The sequence below is a fragment of the Lasioglossum baleicum genome, chromosome 4 (genome assembly GCF_051020765.1).
Source record: "Lasioglossum baleicum chromosome 4, iyLasBale1, whole genome shotgun sequence".
NCBI classification, from domain to species: Eukaryota; Metazoa; Arthropoda; class Insecta; order Hymenoptera; family Halictidae; genus Lasioglossum; species Lasioglossum baleicum.
The window spans coordinates 3667237-3687235 of record NC_134932.1 but is presented as its reverse complement, the minus strand read 5'-3'; the positions used below and the strand labels follow the sequence as shown (position 1 = coordinate 3687235).

The 19999-nt window shown below is 45.7% G+C and overlaps 1 protein-coding gene across 13 annotated transcripts in view; it reads left to right on the top strand.

Moving 5' to 3' along the window:
• LOC143207673 (uncharacterized) overlaps positions 1–19999 on the top strand; it is a 378264-nt gene that overhangs the window by 176082 nt on the left and 182183 nt on the right. The window contains exon 1 of one of the 13 annotated variants that reach the window (XM_076421375.1): positions 3443–11137. The exons of the other annotated variants lie outside the window; for them this stretch is intronic. Within the exon in view, the coding sequence (XP_076277490.1) occupies positions 11125–11137 (13 nt within the window). The 5' untranslated portion in view covers positions 3443–11124. Of the gene's footprint in view, positions 1–3442; positions 11138–19999 lie in introns of those variants that run through there. 13 annotated transcript variants of the gene reach the window in all.

The window sequence follows — 19999 nt, the reverse complement described above, 5'->3', positions numbered from 1 at the left end:
TCTTCCAATTTAATCGCGGCTGAAAAATTCTAGCTATCTACGATTGTCAATCTCGTGCCCGGGCTAAATCCTTCGAGGTCCCGCTCGGAGCCGGGGTAATTCCCGTGGGGCACGCGAGCAGTGCATTTACTATGCAAATGAGTAATTAGTAGAATTTCAACTAATCGAGAGGATCTCTTCGGATCGAAGAATAATCCGTGATTAATCACTCGACGCGAAGTAGTAGCACCGACCCGATCCGGCGAATGCTTTCGAACGGATTTGCGGGAACGCTGACCCTCGAAAATACACATTCGAACACATTGTTATGAGCTACTTGGGCGGATATACGCGCTCAACACTACAATATTGCAGAATGATCGAAGCGGATGCTCGGTTTAACAACGTTGAAACGTTTCATACAGTGTTCTGAAGTTGTTACTTCATGTTGTACTTGTGCTCTCGTATGTTATTAATAATTTCGTATGTTACTATCAGACCGCGGAGTTTATGCATTTATGACAAAAATGGGCAAGTGCCAGTTAAAGTAATGGACATGTTAAAAATATTTAAGGACATCAAGGTACATATTAGTTTCAGCTTAATCAGATAATTAACAGAAGAATACAATTTTAATCTGGCTCCTGCGTCCTGCAATCGATGCGAACGTTTTTCATTTTGCATAAAGATCCGCAGTCTAGTCATTATTCAAATGGAAAGCTTGAAATGTGTCGTCCAGTAGTATATTCCTTAATTAGTCAGACGGCAATTCGAAGATCGTTCTCCTTCCAGTTACACACAATTGCGCGCTTCCAGAAGAATTTTCCATTTATTCCGTTTATTATTTATTACCCTTTCAATTTAATAAGCAACAACGATATTATTTTCATTCAATGCTTCGTAATGAAATCTTTCGTGTCGCGATATCGTGATTTTCACAGATTTCTTTTTCTCTTCCCTATCGTCCTCTTACAATTAGTCTAAATGAAATGACGATCGAACGATCCGCTCGGTCGCGAACTATATGCGACCTAGGTGTGCCAGAAACTCTTGATCGTTAGTGTGCACACGTAGAAAAGTGCATGAAACCATTAATTGCCAGCATCGACGGTGGATATCTGATCGTTGCCAGGAGATTCATTAGCGGAAAACGCGTGGTGGCGGTCGGTTAGGGCGAAAAGAAACGAACGAACGAACGAGAGAACGAGAGAACGAGCGAACGGAAGAAAGCAAGGAGTTGAATCGAAATTGATTACCTGCATAAAAGCCATCGTAATATCGCTAAATCATTTCGCGGGTATTTACACGATCGGCAATCCATTTACCGGGTGCCGGCCGGTTTACGCGTGCGTGGACATTTTCGAGTGTCAGCCCGTGAAATATCCGGCCGGTTATTTATTAACGTAATTAAACGATCCAATTACACGCGTAAAATATGAATTTTATCGGGCGGAAAGCTACGATCGCCGACAACGGTACACATTTTAATTACGTCGCTGCGCGAGATTAATAAATAAATCGACACACCGGAGGAATACAAATAAATCGTTAATTACGTGGACGATCATTCACGATGTAGGAGAAGTCGTGCGAGAAGTGGGACGTGATTTTGTTGATTATTACTGTAATTTTTACTCGCGTTAAACAGCGGCGTTGATCGGCGCGCTTCGTTGCCATAATTAGCGTGTAGGGGTCGCAGAGAAGGGTTTTTCCGCGGCTCGGCGGTTGAAAGCGTATCGATAAGCAGACATTGCGGGCTACCGATCGTGGCGCTCGAGAGAGAATTCATTAACAAGGAGGTTGGTATCGGGGCGTAATGGTGGCGGTGCGGTGGTTGCGTCGCCGGAGGAGACGAAACAGAGGGGAGGCAACAAAACCGAGGCAACGTTATACATAGGAGGGTGGCGCGCAACGGACAATCGAAACCGAGATCGATAACTCATCGCGCCGCGTCTGCTGGCATCCGATCGCCTACGCATTCCCTCCTTTGCTTCGCCGTGTTCAACAGCGAAGCCCGAGCCTCTGTGTTTCAACCCCCTGCGTGTCAATCACGCGACGTCATCCCCGAATCAGCTGAACGTCGTCGTCGTCGGAATGCTGTTTAATGACGCGGGCTTTCTTCTCCCGCCCCTTCGAGCTGCTTGAGTTACGAGCCCTGCGATACCGATCGCCGGCGAAAGTGATCCATCCCAGGCTGTACTTGGTTTCCGGATCTGTGGGCTATTTTCTAAATGCTGGTCTTTTTCAATCTTTGCGATCACAATTTCCTAACAGACAGGTGTGCAATCGCCATGGAAGTTCTCACTTCGGTCGTGCAGTCTTATACGCACGGTACACTCTCCTCTTCTTTTTTTTTCTTTTTGTTCAAGGGCGGTGGGGAAATGCCTTTACGCACACCCCCCTCAGAGGTAGATTGGGGGTAGTGTGGGGCTCAGTCCTCCCCCCTCCTAAGGTAGAAGTTGGGAGAATGGGATTTCATCCCGTAGCCACACTCACTAAAACCCCACCGCCCAAGGGCTCTCACCCGTTTCCTCCTCCAGATCCAAGAATAAGTGCGGACAGGTTCTCACTTCTCGTATTGCCCCTAAACGTGGACCGCGCGGCCGGAAACGTCGTGAGTCGATGACGTAGGAATCGGCTGCCCCCACTATCTCGCTCCAGTGGTCCGCGCGAACAGGTCCCTCGACTCGCGCTGGTCGACCGGGTGGGGGTAGCCGATTCTCGACTCTCGGCCGCACAGTAGCAGTGATGCCAGGTGAGGGTGAGGGTAATCCTTAGACCATATAGTATACCTATAGACCCGGCGCAGATAATTTTTCCCTCGGAAAAGATGAATTCAGATGAAGACAGCGTGACGTCACGTTCCCGAAAGATGTATAAGCTGTGCTCATCGACAGGGCCTACGCTTGGCTTATATGGCGGGGGGGGGGGGGGGGGGTCAGCTGGTGCGCCATGTACATATGTACCCAGTACGCGGGAAGAATGGACAGGATAATTTCAAAGAATTTGGCATTGCATCATGAAATTATCTATTATAAACTGTATTTGAGATACAGACGTTTATTCTGTATGTTTTATCTCTCTATACAGGGTGTCCCAGAACAAGTGTAACTCCCGGAAATGGGAGGTTCCTTGGGTCATTTGAAGCGACATTTTCCTTTGCAAAAATGGCGTCCGCGGCTTTGTTTAGCAGTTATTAACGACAAACACGGACCAATCAGAGCGCGCCCTGGGCCGCCGCGCGAAGTCACGGCGTACCGCTAATGCTCTGATGCGAGCGCGGCGCGGCGCGGCGGCCCGGGGCGCGCTCTGATTGGTCCGTGTTTTTCGTTAATCAGAAAAATCGTTGAACCGACACATTTGCGAAAAGTTCGCACACAGTTTGCAATCTAATCGCGATTGAAACAAAGAAGGAACAGCTGTTCGTACGGAGCAGCGACCATAAATAAAGCAATCAAAGGAGGCGGGGGGGGGCGCGGTAGAAGGGGAAGCGGACAAGGCAAAGAAGGTTAGAAACCAGGGGCGAAGCAAATAGATAGGCAAGCAGATAAATGAAGATATAAACAAAGAGAAAATAATAGATCGAATCGCACGGGAAGCACGCATAGTGATCGAGAGGAGGGGCAGGGGTGAGGGGGAGGAAGAGGAAGAGGGAGGACAAGAGGAGACGGTCACGCAACGAAGGGAAAGGTAGGAGACTGAATGGGATTCGGCGGATCCATTCAAACCTATCGGGGAAATAATACCCTTTGTGCATTGTGACCAGTCTCGTTAGTTATCTAACGCTCTCCTGCGCTTGCGTTCCTGCTATCACCCTGCCAATTCTCATTAACGTCAGACGGTAAAAATAAAAGAGTAAGCGAGAGTTGAGGGAGAGAGATCGATGGAATGGGGAACCTATGTAGTCGTCAGTGACGAGGCGTGACGCGACGTGCTGGCACGTGGAAATTCCGGAACGCGTTTCAAACACGGTCGGATTAATAGGGAAATCTGCGCCGACGAGTATCAATCCGCAACTAGATCGGACTAACGAGTGGAATACGATTACACCAGTCATTCGGTGATTTTTACGTGATTGTTGCACCGTCTTTTAGCCACCACAGTCCGTCGAATCCGAACCACGTACATATCACGTTTCATTCGGACTCATCCCCGTGTTCCATATATTTGGCAGTAGTTAACCGTGTAGCTATTAAAAATTGCTAAGAGGCGCGCCGTTTTCAAGCGAATGACCGAGCATAGCCCCCGAGGAAGACGGTTTCACTTTCTTCACTCGAGAGCTGTCTGGTTCGCGAGCAAGAATGATTCGCACGGACACGATCCTCGGCATAATTAAAAAATGGAACGTCGGCCTCGACTTCGCGACGCCGCGCACTGGTGAATCAATTAAATTTCTCTTTGAGGACGTTCTATTGTCGGTCGTCCGATCGTGCCGACTCACGCGAACCGAAACAAGACGTGACACCCAGCGAGCTCGGTCTGTCAAGAAGATGGAACGATCCTCATGGCTGCGAGAGAACGTTCAACGCGCCGGTAAACGAGCGGATCTCGTGATTCGAGCCTTGTAAACGCTGCTCTCTAGACTGCCAGTGAATACCGACGTAGAAAATCGCACAGAAACCAACAACCGAATACCTAGAACGCAGCCTACACAAAGAACAAAGAATATTTAGCGAGCGCCGTCCTTACCTAAGTTTTTTTACTTTTTTCTTTTTGAAAATTGTTGAGCGCCCGTTTAGCACGAGCCCCTCGAGAGATCATTAAACCCCGCCGTTATAGCGACATTTCGACGACAACGGGACGCCGCGCGCCGCGCCGCGCCGTGTAAAGTGAAATAAAACAACGCGCGCGCGGTCCCGTTGTCTCTTTCTTTCACACTTTCTTGCTCGATCGTTTCGTAGGACCCACCTTTTGGTCTCGTTCCACGACGACGACGACGCTCTCTAATGTCGATCCTTTGCGTGCCAATCGTTAAAAGACTTTACGATGCTGTAAAGTACGCGATACTCGTCGGCTGACCTTTTTCTGAATGGTATGTACAGCCATTCGTTTACCCCTACCGATAACACTGAGAGACTCTTCTCGTTTATAATGGTTGAATCGCGGCTCTTATACATTTATTGCGAACAAGGTTCTCCAAGTTTTTGCATCTTTACTTTACCGGACTCGAAATTTGCGGCTTTCTCCTATAAATTATGATGTATTTGGTATGTAATCCAGTAGATTTGTATCCGGGGCGGCTGCAGATCGAAGTTTCGATCCTGTAGGATCAATGGCTCAGGAGTTATGCTTGCTTAAAGTTGAGCACTCTGCAGTGTTTTTGACAGGTGAGAGCGCCGCCGTATTGGTTTGTGGCGACGATCGCGCGCCGCTTACCGAGCAGAATAATTAATGAGTTGGTTGGTGATTAGTTCGGGGTGGGGGGAGGCGGCGGCATTACCTGTCAAAAACACTAGATTTAGATTCTAATCGTATTTTGATTAAAGACGAAAATCGTATCAAATCGAAACTGAGTGGCAGTGGAAGATCAATCTCGCGACAGTTGCAAGATGGAAGAATATTTCCCTTTATTTCGAAGATTTCGCAAGAGCGGCTAGGCCGAGCGAGCTTCTCAATCTCTATTCATCCGCTTAGCGAGTAAACCCATCAGCAAGAATCATCTCTAGTTAATAAGAACCGAAACAAAGATCGAGGAAGAGAGGCTTCGGAACGGAAGAAAAGTAAATGAAAAATGAAACGTCTATTTCATTTCCGTGTTCCCCGAGAGAACTCCCCTGTTCCAACAGGCGGAGAACGATTAATATAACCGATGGCGGAAGCGAGCGGTGACACGGGCAAAGAAAAAGAGAGAGAAAATCCGGCGAGCGAACTTGAAGAAACGAGGATGCCAGGTTTCTATCCTTGAATCCTTTTGCCTTCCTCGCGCAACCGTTTTAACGAAGTCTTCGCGCTCTCCGCGAGAGAAAAAGTAACTTCTTTACGGGCACGGTCTTGTTATCCGCGCAGTTTACGTAATTACAAGCCGCCACCAGAGGCGAGAGGGAGCATCCCTGCTCTTCAATCCCTTTCCACCGGGAGAGGGATCACTGTTTGTCTATTCTGAAAGAGAGGCCGGCGTGAACGAGGACTTGGGAAAGACGTTTGACGAGTTTGCAACACAAAGACGCTCAAACTTTCCAGCTTACGCCTTTCATGGAAATTGCGCTGCTTTACCTCCGAGCGACCTGCGAGACATCGATTCCTCGAGCTTTTAGTTTTTCCTCGAGACCATGGTGTTACGTTGAAGATCGCGCGCGTCCGATATATGTAGCACACACTCTCTCCCTGTTTTCCAGTTTTATTTATTTCGAGAGGCGATATGAAGTTCCTTTCATTAGGAATTTAGTGACTACAATTGCTGAAGGTCACGTTCAAGGTGACGAAATGGATCAAGGATAGACTAAATGACCAATGAATGAATATCAATTTCCTGCAGTGTTGGGAGAAAATTTAATCAACGATTGACGAATAAATTTCTACTTCAATCGTTGAAATGAGATTTAACGAAAAATTCCGTTGATCAATAATAAATTAAATTATGCTTCTGTACATGGGTTTGAGCAAGGGTGTACGAGAGGCTCGAGAACGCGATCCCGTGTGGAAATCTGCACGGCCGCGGCCCGGCCGGTGCAATTTTAACGACTGCACTGTATCATCTCCGGGACCGCCAATATCATTAAGAATTTCAGCGCGGAAAAAAAGCGTCCAGCCATAATCTGTGCACAGCTGGTTTTCGGCGTACCGACATCGCGGCACCAGGTGTCCTCGCGTTCCCGTCAAACAACCCTTTCAAATTGCTCGAATGAAATACCGAGAATACCGAGCACCGTGTTCCCTCGCGCGCACATACAGACGAAATGACGGAACGAGGAATGGCGAGGAGGTGTCGATCGAACCGGCGCGGCGCGGCGCGGCATCCATCTACCTATTTATTTGTCCGTCGGTCGAATAGGGTAACCGAGGGTGTGAACAAACAGACGAGTCGAAGACAGGTGTACAATAAGCACCCCGACGAAAAAAAAACGTGGTGAAAGGAGGCGAAGAATGGGCTCGGTCGAGAGCACTCGTCTGATCCGAACTTTTTTTACACGTTTTCCGTATCCCCGGAGAAGGAGAGAGAAATTTCCCACTGTCTGATTTCGGCCCTGAGATTCTCTTTTTACCACTGTCCGTGCTACTTTGTCGTTAATTGCTTGTCAGGCTGAAGAGAGATTTCGTCTGCTCGTCTCGACAACAAAAAACAATATTATTAACTCGAAAATTAAGCATTCCTTTTGACTTACAAGTACCTCATTAAAATACCTAAATGCTTTAGTAATTGATCGGATACCGACACATTTAATAATGTAAACAATATTTTGAATAATAGTACAGCAATTTTTAGTGGTGACTTACTCAGAGTCACCAACCGAGTGCTAAGGGTTAAAAAAATAATAAATTAAAGAAAATATTACTCGAATATTTAAGTATATATTTTCCACGGTTATGCGTCCTCGGAGCAGCGACGCTAAAGCCGGGCTAACGATATAATTCCATAAACGAGCCGAATAAAAATGGAAATCCGAAGGGAAGTATAGTTCCGAGGAAAAAACAAACTCATCGAATTTGAAGTGCGGGCTGGTCGAGGAGGACGCTATAATCCCTGTGGCGCGAAACAGAGCTGATAGAGGGATTTCTTCTCTCCTAAAACTCATGGGTAACGTTATGGGGGCCAGAAGGGCGGACGGCGCGGCGGACCCTCGATCTGCTCGTAGCAGGATGCGTAAATAATGACGGTCATACGAGCCACGAACATTCTTGCATCAGATTATGATTTACAGCCGTGGGGAAAATACCGCAAGGTAAACACTGATATTTTGTGGAACGAAAGGAACGGGAATGATAAAAGACGTATTACCAGCCGCGAAAGTAATATCATTCCGACGTCGTATTAATAAATCGTCAAGAGAGACTCGGGGGCGGATAACAAATTATTTTTCGCTTAATGCTAAACATCGAGACTTCCTATAAATCCTCCTTGACACGGATATCCCTAAAATTAAACAGTCCTACTCTATTTTAATCTAACAGGATATACATATACATATTGTATATTCCGAGAAATTACACGTTTATATTGTAGTTTATTAAAGTACAAGGTGATGGAATCTTGGGATACGGGGTTAATTTTGAAATCTCGAGTACACCAGTAAAAAGCGGCTCAACATTCTGACGATTGCGTTCAGAACGGTTATGGCTTTCGGTTGATAGCTTTCTGTGGGAAACGGTTGCAATTAATGCTGTTTTACGAGGAAAACTTGGGCGAGAGAGCAGGATCAGCTTCGGGACAGACGCGCGGATGAGAGGATTTCGTTAAGTACTTCCCACGAGATGGGACGTTTATCCTTTTTACTCCCGAATCCGGGAGCATCACGCAACCTCTATTCTTTCACTTAACCTCGCCCCTCGGCACGAAAGCGATTTCGCCGTGTGCTCTCTTGTCTGTCCTTTTACTCTCCTCTCGTGCCTTTAAGAGCACCCGCTAATCTGTTTTCGATGATGCCGGGAAAATAGGGAACACACGGGGAAAAAGGGACAGGATCAGATTTACTATGGCCCGGCCTAGCTACCAAAAACAACCGAAAACAAATTCGGAAATGCCATTGTCCCGTGGAATTCTGTGTTCTGGATTACTCTGGAGAATGTAGACAGATCGAATAAGGACTATTTCAGAAAACAAGTACATATCATGGAAGCTGTACGTAATCTACTTTGACTTGAAAGTTTAATTTAGTTTAAATTAGAAACTAAAAAGTTTAAGACTCTTTTAATCAGCCGAACGTCGCGTGACATTACACTTTTGACATGTTTGAGAGAAAAAGAACGTTTTTGGAATAAAACAAACGGCGGATGGTTTTCAGAAACCAGAAAATATGTAGTCGAAGAACTTTTTGGAGTCGGCGTAGCTCGTCGCGTCGCGTCGCGCCGCGTCGCGTCGTCGTCGTCGTCGTCTGGACTAGCTTTCAGACGGCTTGTAATAACAGTGTATCAAGAATCGCGTTATATCTCGCCGATGTTAACGAGCTTCGCGTAGCAATGAGTTTGCGAGTTTACTGCGGAAGGGCTGGTTGGTTAATTTTGACCGGGAACTAAAATGTTATTTGTACCGCGGATTACCATTCACCGACGTCGGTTCATTCCTCTGACCTAATGACGTAATAATTCTCATCAGGCTGTCACCGCAGGCCAGTTCAGGGACCGCGAAATAAGGCAATTAATTGCGGCGCACGATGCACGTCCCGGCAATTAATTAGCCATTTAATTTAGATCCTATCGGCGGAAGAGGTCATCGCGTTCTTTATCCCCTCGCAGAAACCGGGGGAATTCCTTGAGACGGAACGAGAGGAAGTTAAAAGAGGATTCCGTTCTTTTTATTCCCTCCACTGTTCCGATCCTCTATCTAATACTTTCCGCTGGTTCCGTTACCGGCGCAGAAAAATCCAGAAAATTCATCCAGAGCCGGATGCAATCGTGGTGCCTAGACCACAAAATGCGAGACGGTTGCAAATTGCTTATGAATTTCATGTTGTCTCCGAAGATTGCACTGTATCGTGCACTAATTTCGAATTTCTACAATGCTGGAAAAATGAAGAAATATAATTTGCGAGCGGCGAGATGGTATTCCTCGTACACATCTCAAAAATAATTGTACAAAACATCCTTTCGAGGTTCTCGTCCATTGTTACTTTTGCTATTTAATTGCAATTTCGGTCGACCAATTGTTGTATCAACATCTTCATTCACATTATCATGACGTAACTGGGGGTGACTTGTTTGTTCGCCATTGAAGTATCCATTAACCCTTTTCCCTCGGAGCTATTTTAACTGGAAAATGGAACATTTCTTCCGATCTAGAATATTTCCATTCCCTGTGATCTTTTTGAAATTTTATGGATATGAAATTGGTATAATACCCCTCATACAATACGGTGTATTTAATAATGTAAACAATACTTTGAATAATGGTACAGCAATTTTCAGTGGTGCCTCTCAGGATCACCATTCGATTGTTAAGGGTTAAAAAGTCTTCAGCGCGGAGACAATTTTTAAAAATGATTAAATGATCGGATAACGTGTTAAAACCGAGCAAAAACCTAATAGGATCTAGGGTCGATCTCCATTTCGATCAGTGGCCGATTCACGTGGTCGTGGCTGGTGCTAGCAAATTATTTCCTTCACCTGCGCTCTTCCTTGTCGCCCGGTGCGCGGCGCGTCGTCTCTTCTCCTTTCCGTGCCGCGACCTTTCCGCTCCCTTCTTCCCCCGTGGACCGAGCCACTCAAGGATAAAGTAAAAGGAGAGGAGAATTTCCTCTGTGTGGCTCTCTTGCGCTCTTGCCGAGCCGGTGTTCGTTGCCCTCTTCGTTTCGCAGCGGTCGCCGCCGAGCAGAACGTTAATTACCGCTCACCGGGAACAGCTCCACCGATGCACTCTCCGAAACTCGGTGTTTACGGCGCCTTCGTGGCTACTCATTTTTAAGCGACAAGTTTAATTATGCCCGCAGGCCAGACCGTTTATTCCGGGCTGGTTCGTTCTCCTCTTCGTCTCCCAGCTTCGAGTGGAGCAGCGACCGAACAGGGTGGTTCCGCTCCGACCACCTTACAAGTCTCCTTCCTTTCCGCGACGATATTATACGCGCAAGGACTTTTATCCTCGCCCGCGACCCTGGAGATCGTCACGCGATCGAGACGTGCGTGTCGAAACGATCATTTACGATCTTTCGGATCGGTTTTCCGAGCTGGCGCCACGCCACGCCGCGCCGGCACCGGCACCGCCAACACGCTGGTTATACATAGGTAGAGACTGCGTATTCTACATACGCGCGTTTATGGCAACACTGGTGCAGTGCAGTGAAAAGCAAGAATTTCTATATACTTTATTCATCCATGCACCCCGCCACTCCCCGTACTGTCCAATTGAAAAACTAAAATTGTGGACATCTGACAAAATCATGAGAACATGGAGGGTATGATAAAGCAGTATATGCGAAGCATGTCGGGAAATACATATATGAGACGTAATCAAGACGAAAGGGGGAAACATAAATCGTGTTGAGTTGTCCCAGTTGAATGTCCAGGGGTTGTAAGTATCATATCCATTAAAATATTACTATAAAACACGCATGCTTAGCTTTCTATTTCTACGTTGATACGATGCAAGCGTAGGTACTACTACACGAGTTTATATCGCGATGATCTTAAAATCTATTCAAACTCAACACATGTCTACTCAGAAATATCTTACAACGTAAAGGGTTAATTTACTGTCATATTCACTTTCATCTTGTAAAGATCTTTAGCATAATTAGTTTGTTAATTCCTAATATTCTTGATTCTCTTCTCGATTGTCGTATTGCGTTACCGTTCGTGTAGATAATTAATAAAATAAAATACATATTTTCGAGTTGGAAAGATTTTCGAAATTGTATAGTACAGAAAATGATAAACTGATACGTGTTTAAGGAATCGCTCGATGATAATTGGAAGTTTGACCAGTTCAAAATCCGAATCGCGTTCCAGACTTTACTCGCAGCCCCAATTACGCATACGGGGCATACGGTCTTCTTCGCACATAGACCTTTTTTAGCGGACACTCGGGAATTAGATTAACCGGCTGGCTGGTAAGGAAGAGGGGATAAGGAACTCGAGTGTCTCTTGGCGCATCGTCTGCGCTCTGATTGGATCGATGGAGTTATTAGGGTACGAGGTGCGATTTTAGCGTGGTAATTGTAGAACCTGAACACGTGGGAGGTATAGCGAGGAGAAAGTAGGAAGAGTATGTGAACGGAGAAATATTGGGTCATAACTATAATAGCACAATTTTTTCGAAAGTTCAGTCGGAAACAATAGATTGATTCGACAGTAGACTCGTCACGATCTTCACCTATCCGCTCTGTGTAGATGTATCTCTATAGATACGAACTATTAATCATTATATAATAGATAATTAAAACGAGTGCACGAATTTCGTATACTATGTCAAAGAAAATTTATAAATTAATAATACATACGTGTTAATTTTTGTCGCTCGCACATGTCCGACGCGGTGCCGTGAATGCGTTAACGAGAGTGGGGGCTTAAATAGTAGAGAACGTTGAATGGTGAGATTTATTTATTACGTCGTTAAACATTTAATTTGAGCCGGACGCGGCAGCATTTCCATCGTAAACAGCGATTCCTAATAGGGATGTCCGAGCTTAACTAGGCAACATCGCTCATCTGGCCGATGAGCTATCGCAGTAGTTGCACATAGAGACGTTGAATAGCCGTGGCTTCTCCCTTTCGATTCTCTCTCGAATCAACGTTAAGCCGTGACGAATTTCGCCGTCTCACGCATGAACGGCCTCCGCTGTTTATCCATCGATTTGCCCGCATTCTTCTAAATCCCGTGCGATATTTCGTCGACTCCTAACTTACAGGATTTAACTCGGCCCATTAAGACGGACGGTGCTAAATGCTGGCCGTCGCTTTCAGTCAGATCTCCTCTGTTTTTCAAGCTGAAACCGTTTGCTTCCCTGAAAGAGTGCCGTAATTTAAGCGCGGAAACAACCGACTAAAATGGCTATCGGAAACGCGTCTTTTGTTCTCCTCGTTTCCACCGAAATATTTATCTACTCTATCCAACTTGCTGTTGTAGCACTTGGGATAACGAAAAATTTCCTGCAAAATTACATATCATACACATAGCATGCATAATGCATTCACCTTGAAACCTTGAAACCGCGCGAGGAAGCGACACAATATTTACTGTCTGTACTACTGTATTTTCTGCGGGATTTAAGATATTATCTTGCTCGAGGGTGAGCCTGTGTCATGAAGAGAAAACATTTTTCTTTCGTCGAGGAAAAACTCACCGCGGCCGATAAGTGAAATGTAACGTTAACGTTCTGACGGGTCTTGATAGTTTCGCCGCGTATGATGTCGATGGATGTATCGCTGTCTAAATCATTAATGGATTTACATGGTTTTTTTTCTCGAAATTATTTGTGCCTTGTATCGATCAAGCTCCCGGGCTGACTAGAATTATAATCGATGTCGCAGCCAACGAGGCGTGAAAGTGTTCCCCGTTGAAGAAATCTCTTGTGGCTTCCAGCGTATTTTCCAACAAAACGACCTTCTTTCCATCGCATCATCGTCCCGATCTCCTCCGGACGGGGTTTCCGATTTTTCCGCAATTTGATCCCGCAGGAACGACCATGGTCTCCGATAAAATTGAGAAGGCGGCCTTCGGGTTTCCCCCCATCGTTCAGGATACACTGATTATACCGTAATTAGTAGACGGAGGAACTTTATGTAAATTTTGTTCGTACATTATCGTTAGACTGCGGATTTTATGCATTTATGAGAAAAATGGACAGCTGCAATTTAAAACAGTGGACGTGTTAAAAATATTTAAGGACATCAATGTATTATAATAGTTTCAGCTTAATGGGATAATTCAAAGAAGAATGCAACTTTCATTTGGCTCCTCTGTCCTGCAATCAATGCAAACATTTTTTATTTTGCATAGAAGATCCGCAGTCTAATTATCATACATTATGACCAAACAATATCGTCACATATTATTATATTTGTTATTATAATTTGTAGAGCAGAGAAAGAGAAAGGATACGTTTTATCTGTGTAGCTCGACGTCTCCTGCCATTTTCTTCCTATAAATGAAATTTTATAATCCCTTATTACGTACCGTGTATGTATAACAAGTCTCCGCATCCTGTTGTAATATGAACGTGTTTAGTAATATGTATTACACGTTTTTCTCTTAAACAAATTAAGTTCGACAAAAAAGTGAAGAGCCTCCTCTCAGCAAGCTCGTTCAAGTCCACCGCAAAAAAGATTAACATATCGCTTCCTCGAAGCATCCGATAATCGTCACCGTGGTAAAACGAAAATTCATTACCCTGGTCGAGTTGGGTCGAGAGTGTATCGCGTTGCAAGAAAACCCGTGGCGCCCAAGTGATTAATAATTAGCTCATCTTAGGCGCGTCGCGTTACAAACGATCGGCGATCAAGCAGGATAATAAGGATGATCCGCCGCCGGCTGGGATTCAGGCTTCGTTACTCGATTTTCCGCGCGGCTAAATGTAGCCGAGATAGATCTCGCATTAAACCCACAAGAAGTCTCAGTTCGATAGCCATAAATCGAGATAACGCTTCGAGGGGAGGAGGATGCTGCGCTGCGGGTAGCTACCGACCGGGACGGGTTAATATCGGCTCGACTGCAGCCCGAGGCTCACCGGGAGCAAGCGAGTAGATCAGGAACAAGCGAATCCCGCGAGCGGAGCGAACCCGGAAAACGCGTGGCCGCCTCTTAGTTAGATGAGAAGCAATTATCGTAAATAAGACGTATACCCATCCCGCGTACGTGGGTGTCCCGTTCTACCGAGTCACGGTCCCTCTCGAACGCAAGCACCCATGAACCACAGACTCACAGAATACTGCCTCGGGCACGAGTTTCACGCAATCCAGAAAATGTTCTCGAGTCGGCTTTAAAAATTGCCATCTAGCGTCAGGAGAAATTCAGAGCATTAAATTAGCGGCAATTATACAGAAAAATCTACACCTCGCCGATTTTGATGACCTCGAAATATGTCGTCGAGCTCATCATTCTGGTGATCTTTCCCCTACACAGGGTGATTATGCGAACTCGGACAAGTTACTGCACTTTTTTTCCTAGCCCCGCATATAGACAAGAAAGCGAGCTAATAAGAAACGTGGCAAAAGAGAAAAAACGCACGGAAAAGAAAATTGCATATTTTATCATTAAATAAATGTTAAACTTACGTAATAGGCGTAATTGGCGTACTTGAAAAAAGAAGAACTAATTGAATCGAGACGAAGAATTAAGATGGCAGTGAGCAACTTTACTCTAGATTAAAAAAATCACGATCACGGCGTGACTGAAGTTAAACACTATGGATCGCGATCGCGTGATTCTGCGATCACTGTGATAAATCACGGTTGGTGATTTTAAGGTTAAGCTGCACCGAGGGAATTATCATGGAACAGTCTGTACAAGTATAAGTAGACAGGTGTCACGTAAAGAGGATGTTCGCGGGGACATGGTGAAAAACAGAGGAACGACGGTACGGTTTCCCTCCAATTTACGAGTACGCCGGGTACGTGAGTAATTGCAAGATCCTGAGACAAAAGGTCGCAGGCTAAACAAAAGATTGACCCTCGGTTCCTTGTGAGGGGTTCGCGGCGCGCGCGCGCGCGCGCGTCCTCGGGACGATGTATGATTGCGTGCCTCTTGACTCTTACGCCGAGAGAAAAGGCGAATCAGTTTACACTATTCGCGTGGCTGACATTTCGTTGCTATCATTAACGGGTAGGCACTATAATTTTTCTTGATAACGAGAGCGCGTATGCTCGCTCCGGGAATTATTGTGAACGATACGAAGATAAATGATCGGGTGGCTCGTGGTCGCTTCGTTCTTGTCATTCTAATGAACAATTACCGTCCGCGCGGATATAAATTGACTGCGCACGCTCTGGCCGCAGAGAATCGAAGAAATTAATGTTACACGATCGCCGGATTGCAACACCAGTATGTACCACACTCGCTTTTTCCCGCCCTTCTCCGCCTTCGATCCTCAGGAAATTAAACTTCGAACATTTCTTTGATTCGGCTGTGTCAATTACACGCGCTTTCCGTATTTTCAATCATTCATATTCGCTATTTTGTTAATAATGCGCCATCCACGCAATCTTCTATTCAATAATCTTTTAACCACTTATAAATGGATGTTCCTTTATTTTTGTACTCGTTTGAAATACTAAGATATTAATACGAATTCTACAAATATTTATGATTAAGCGAACGTGGAGATTCGACTCAGTGTCTCGACGTAGACAAATATTGATCATTCCAGACCCTTTTATGCCCTTCCACAGTCGTGTTTGAATACTACATGCACTGCTTACTGTAGGTTATTTGTTTTCCTGAATTCGCTGTTTACACAATCCTACATGTTCCAAGAAAAATAAATATCATTCTTGCAGAGTTTGCATGAATTAAGGTAATAATGTTATTAATCAAATACGAAGGCACACCGTCATTTTGGTTTTGTTCAATCGCCAGCTACACGGCGAAATTGAGAGAATCCAGATCTTCGCCACATATCCGTTGAACGGGACATATGAATGTTTAACAGTGTTTTATCCAGCTAACAGCGGTATAAAGATGGTGGAATAAAACTCGCGGGCTCCGCTTATCCCATATTTAAAGCCAGATTATCGTCCTGAAAGATTAACGAGCAGCAAAACTCGAAGGCGCACGGTCTCGTGAAAATTTCAACGAAGAAAATTCGTTTTCCGGCCGGTACCCTCGAAAGCTCTTTACAGATGGCAAAAAAGAGTCTCGAAAAGTCTCTCCCCTCTCTCTCCCTCTCTCTCCCTCTCTCTCTCTCTCTCGCCCTTATGCCATAGCCACCGCGAAATGTCCACTCCGTCGACGGGTTTCCAAGTGACCGTTGCCAAGGGAGGCAAGAGAGACTCCACTTCACCAACCCTCGGTCGTTTTCTAACTCTCGCTCTCCCTCTCTCTCTCGCTCTCCCTCTCGTTCTCCCTCCCCCTCTGTATATGTTCGAAGTAGATCGAAACCCACCCGCAGCCGCCACAGGTCTCGGTTTTCGAAAACGGGGAAAACGGTCGTACATGCGCGAAGAATGGAAGCTGATCGCCGTCTCTCCTGGAAAAAAGCGATCCTGACGAAGGGACCGACAGCGTCGAGAGCGTAATTTGTCGATGAGGGACGTCAGCCATTTTCACCCCTCCACTTTTTTCACCTAACTCACCCCAGACCAGTGTTTTTCTGAACACATCTTATTTACACGTCGGCTACCCTTCGATCAGTGAATTTCTTTCCCACTTCACGCCGGAAAATACAGCTCTAACTCACGAAAATACTAAAATATATTAGGCCGTTGCATATGAAATGTCCGATTTTGAACGGTAACGTTAAACAATCGCAACTATTTCTTACGAATCAAAGAATCACGCGTTTCTTCATTGTACACAGGCTTCATTTACAAGATTGTCATCTCCATTTTGTAGTTCTTTTTACTATCAATGAATGGTGCGTTGATTAGTAGAGCCACATAAACAGTTCGTTCTTACTTAAGAATAATAACACTGATAGTTTTAACAAGCTGAGAAAAATAGATTAGCAGTCTTAAATCATTGCAACCTTTTTACTGTCTTAAATTGCACCCACTCATTTCTCCCATAAATGCATAAAATCCGCAGTCTATTGATTAGTCACCGCATTTTCACTAAATATCACAAAATGCTTTCGTCGATATGTTGTTTCTCCGCACATGCAAAAACAGCATGCGACAATCGTACTGATTCACGTTCAAATCAAATCTATTTAAAAGGATATTTATATGTGTAAATTAAAATTGAAGATAGGATCGTAAGCTTCATACCTGAAAGTGACGTACAATGAAATCGGACATTTCATATGCAAGTACGTATGTAATACTAACGAATGAAAACCGTAGTTCCTCGAATCACGGGAAATTATCCTGAAAGAATAGCCTAGCCGGTTGCGTCGTTAGCCAATTATGCCGGGCGCGGAGGTTCGGGAAAAGTTTTCGGAAAAAAGCGACGGGAACTTTCTATTTACCCGGTTGGTGTCCGGTAACTGAGGAAAAGAATTAAGGAAGAATGGGTTCGGCGGACGCAGCGAACAGTTCATTTAGCTACTCGCCGTCGGGAGCAGCCCGGGAAAAAAAGAGACTGACTTTATTCCCTTGCACTTGAAGCATTAAAGAGTTTCGGAGGTGCTTCGAGAGGCCATTGAGAATCCTTAAGAAGCTTTCCAGCCTTGGTAACTAATTAAAATTCTTCCCCTCGAATCTTTAAAACTCCACTTGATCAATCTGGCAGGAGGCAACGTTCCCGTGGAACGAACCAGCCAGAATATTCTCTGTCCGACGAGTGTTTCGACGAGAAAGAAAGAGAAAGAAAGTTCCATTCCGAAGCGGCGCCGCGCCGAGCCAGCACGAATCTCCAATTGTGTTGTTCGTCGTGAGAGGTAGAGGAAAACCATAGCCAGCAGATTCTGACAGAGAATATTAACCCGTGTTGACCCTCGCGACAACGGTCGTGATTATCTCAATCAGCGGGATTAATTCACCGCTGCCATCCGTTGTTGACCTCAACTTATGAATTGGACTCTCCTTTGTCCTCGGCAAATTCGCCTTTATTGCTGAACTTCGTATTGCTGGCTTCTAGTCCGCTCCGCTCGTGAACTGGGAGTCGTTGTTTAACTTCTGCTTTGCACTTTCTTACTACATACCATCATTTTTAATGATTTTTTAAGAGATAGTTCATCGCGACAGATCAACGTTGAATGTTTCGGCTGCTGAGGACCCGTCAATTCTTTAAGAAGAAAGGATCACCTCTTATCTCGACTTCATCTGTAAAACAATATTGTCCAGATATAAAACTGCGATAAAACGCGAAAGGGAAAAACAAACTGCAAGCCAGAGGAACTCTCAGTTCCTTAAAAAAACGAACCAACACAGGGACAATTTTAGCTCCACGACTTTCACAAATTGCAATTCCACGACAACTCGGACACCCGTTGCACCGCTATTGTCCGGTCGCCGGTCGCCGGTCGCAGAACAGAGAAGGGTCGCGCGCAAATATTGAGACAAAGGCATGCAAATGAGCAGCTATTCATCGGCGAATCTTTTTATTTGCTCCGGTGCGGTGCGGAGCGGAGCGGGGTGGTCCGGCGAGCAAAGTGGCAGCATCGGTTTACAAAACAAAAACCGGTTAATTGCGGGTACGAAAGTTGAAGTGGGACGAGAAGAGAGGAGAAGGAGAGAAGAAACGCGAGAGCGAAGAAGAGAAGAGATACGTTCGCGCGAAAGGACGGACAAGCAGCAACAGGAAGATACCGGGACAAACCGGGGCCGGAGATATCCTGTCGGGCTGTCCCGGGCCATCTACTTATGGCAGCAGACACCTGCGAATTCCGGTCCGGTCCGGTCCGGTCCGGTCTGTTTTCGGGGTTTCGTGTGCGCCAAGGTAATTTAGCATTCGCGACCGGCCACAAACCCTGCTTCGCCGCAAAGTAGTCGTCGCGTCGCTCTGGCTGAGTCACACCTCCGTGCAGGTATTTTAATGCCCCTGAAACGTGAATGGATTTTTACGTCGGCCCCTTTTAATGTATACACCCTGTAGAACCGTGCTTCCGAATCTTGTCCGGCAACGCATTACTCGCGCCGGCCACTGTGCCTACATTTGTATACTCGCCGCGCCCCGTGCTTCCCCCTGAGAAACGACACTTTTCGGCCGAACAACTTTACGGTTTACGATTACGATTAATTATCCAGCGTGCCGGATAAGAGACTCGGCTGAAAGGCTCGCGAAAGCATCGCTGTCTTCGTTCGGTGTGCGCTAAGGAGGTAAACTCGTTTTTCCGGGATTGCAAGGTTGCGTTCTCATTTCTCGATAATACAAAGATGGGCGTTTTCAGTAGTGAAAAACGCTAGATAAATAATCAATAGCCCTATTTCTTCGTTTACGAGGCGCATGTAGCTATTTTCATAAAGCTGCGACAGCTACATGCTTTCGAATAATGAAAATTACGCCTCGTAAACGTAAAAATAAGACTTTTCAGGGCGATCGTGGCCTAGATTGATCTTTCATCTAGCGTTTTTGACTATTGAAAACCCCGATCTTTGCATTGCCGAGAACTGGGAAGGCACATCTCGCACCCTTGCAATCCTGGGAACCAGTCCACCCCCTTAATGCCCATCGGCGCGTGCGAGTGTATGTAGATATGTTCGTCTCGGTTTCGAAGCTGCTCATCAGCCAGCTCTTCTCCGTTCATCTTTTCTGTCCACACGTGAGTCTAGAATAGGGTGGCCGCGCGCGCTGCAGAAGAGGAAGAGGAAAAGGTGGAGGAGGAGGAGGATGTGCCGG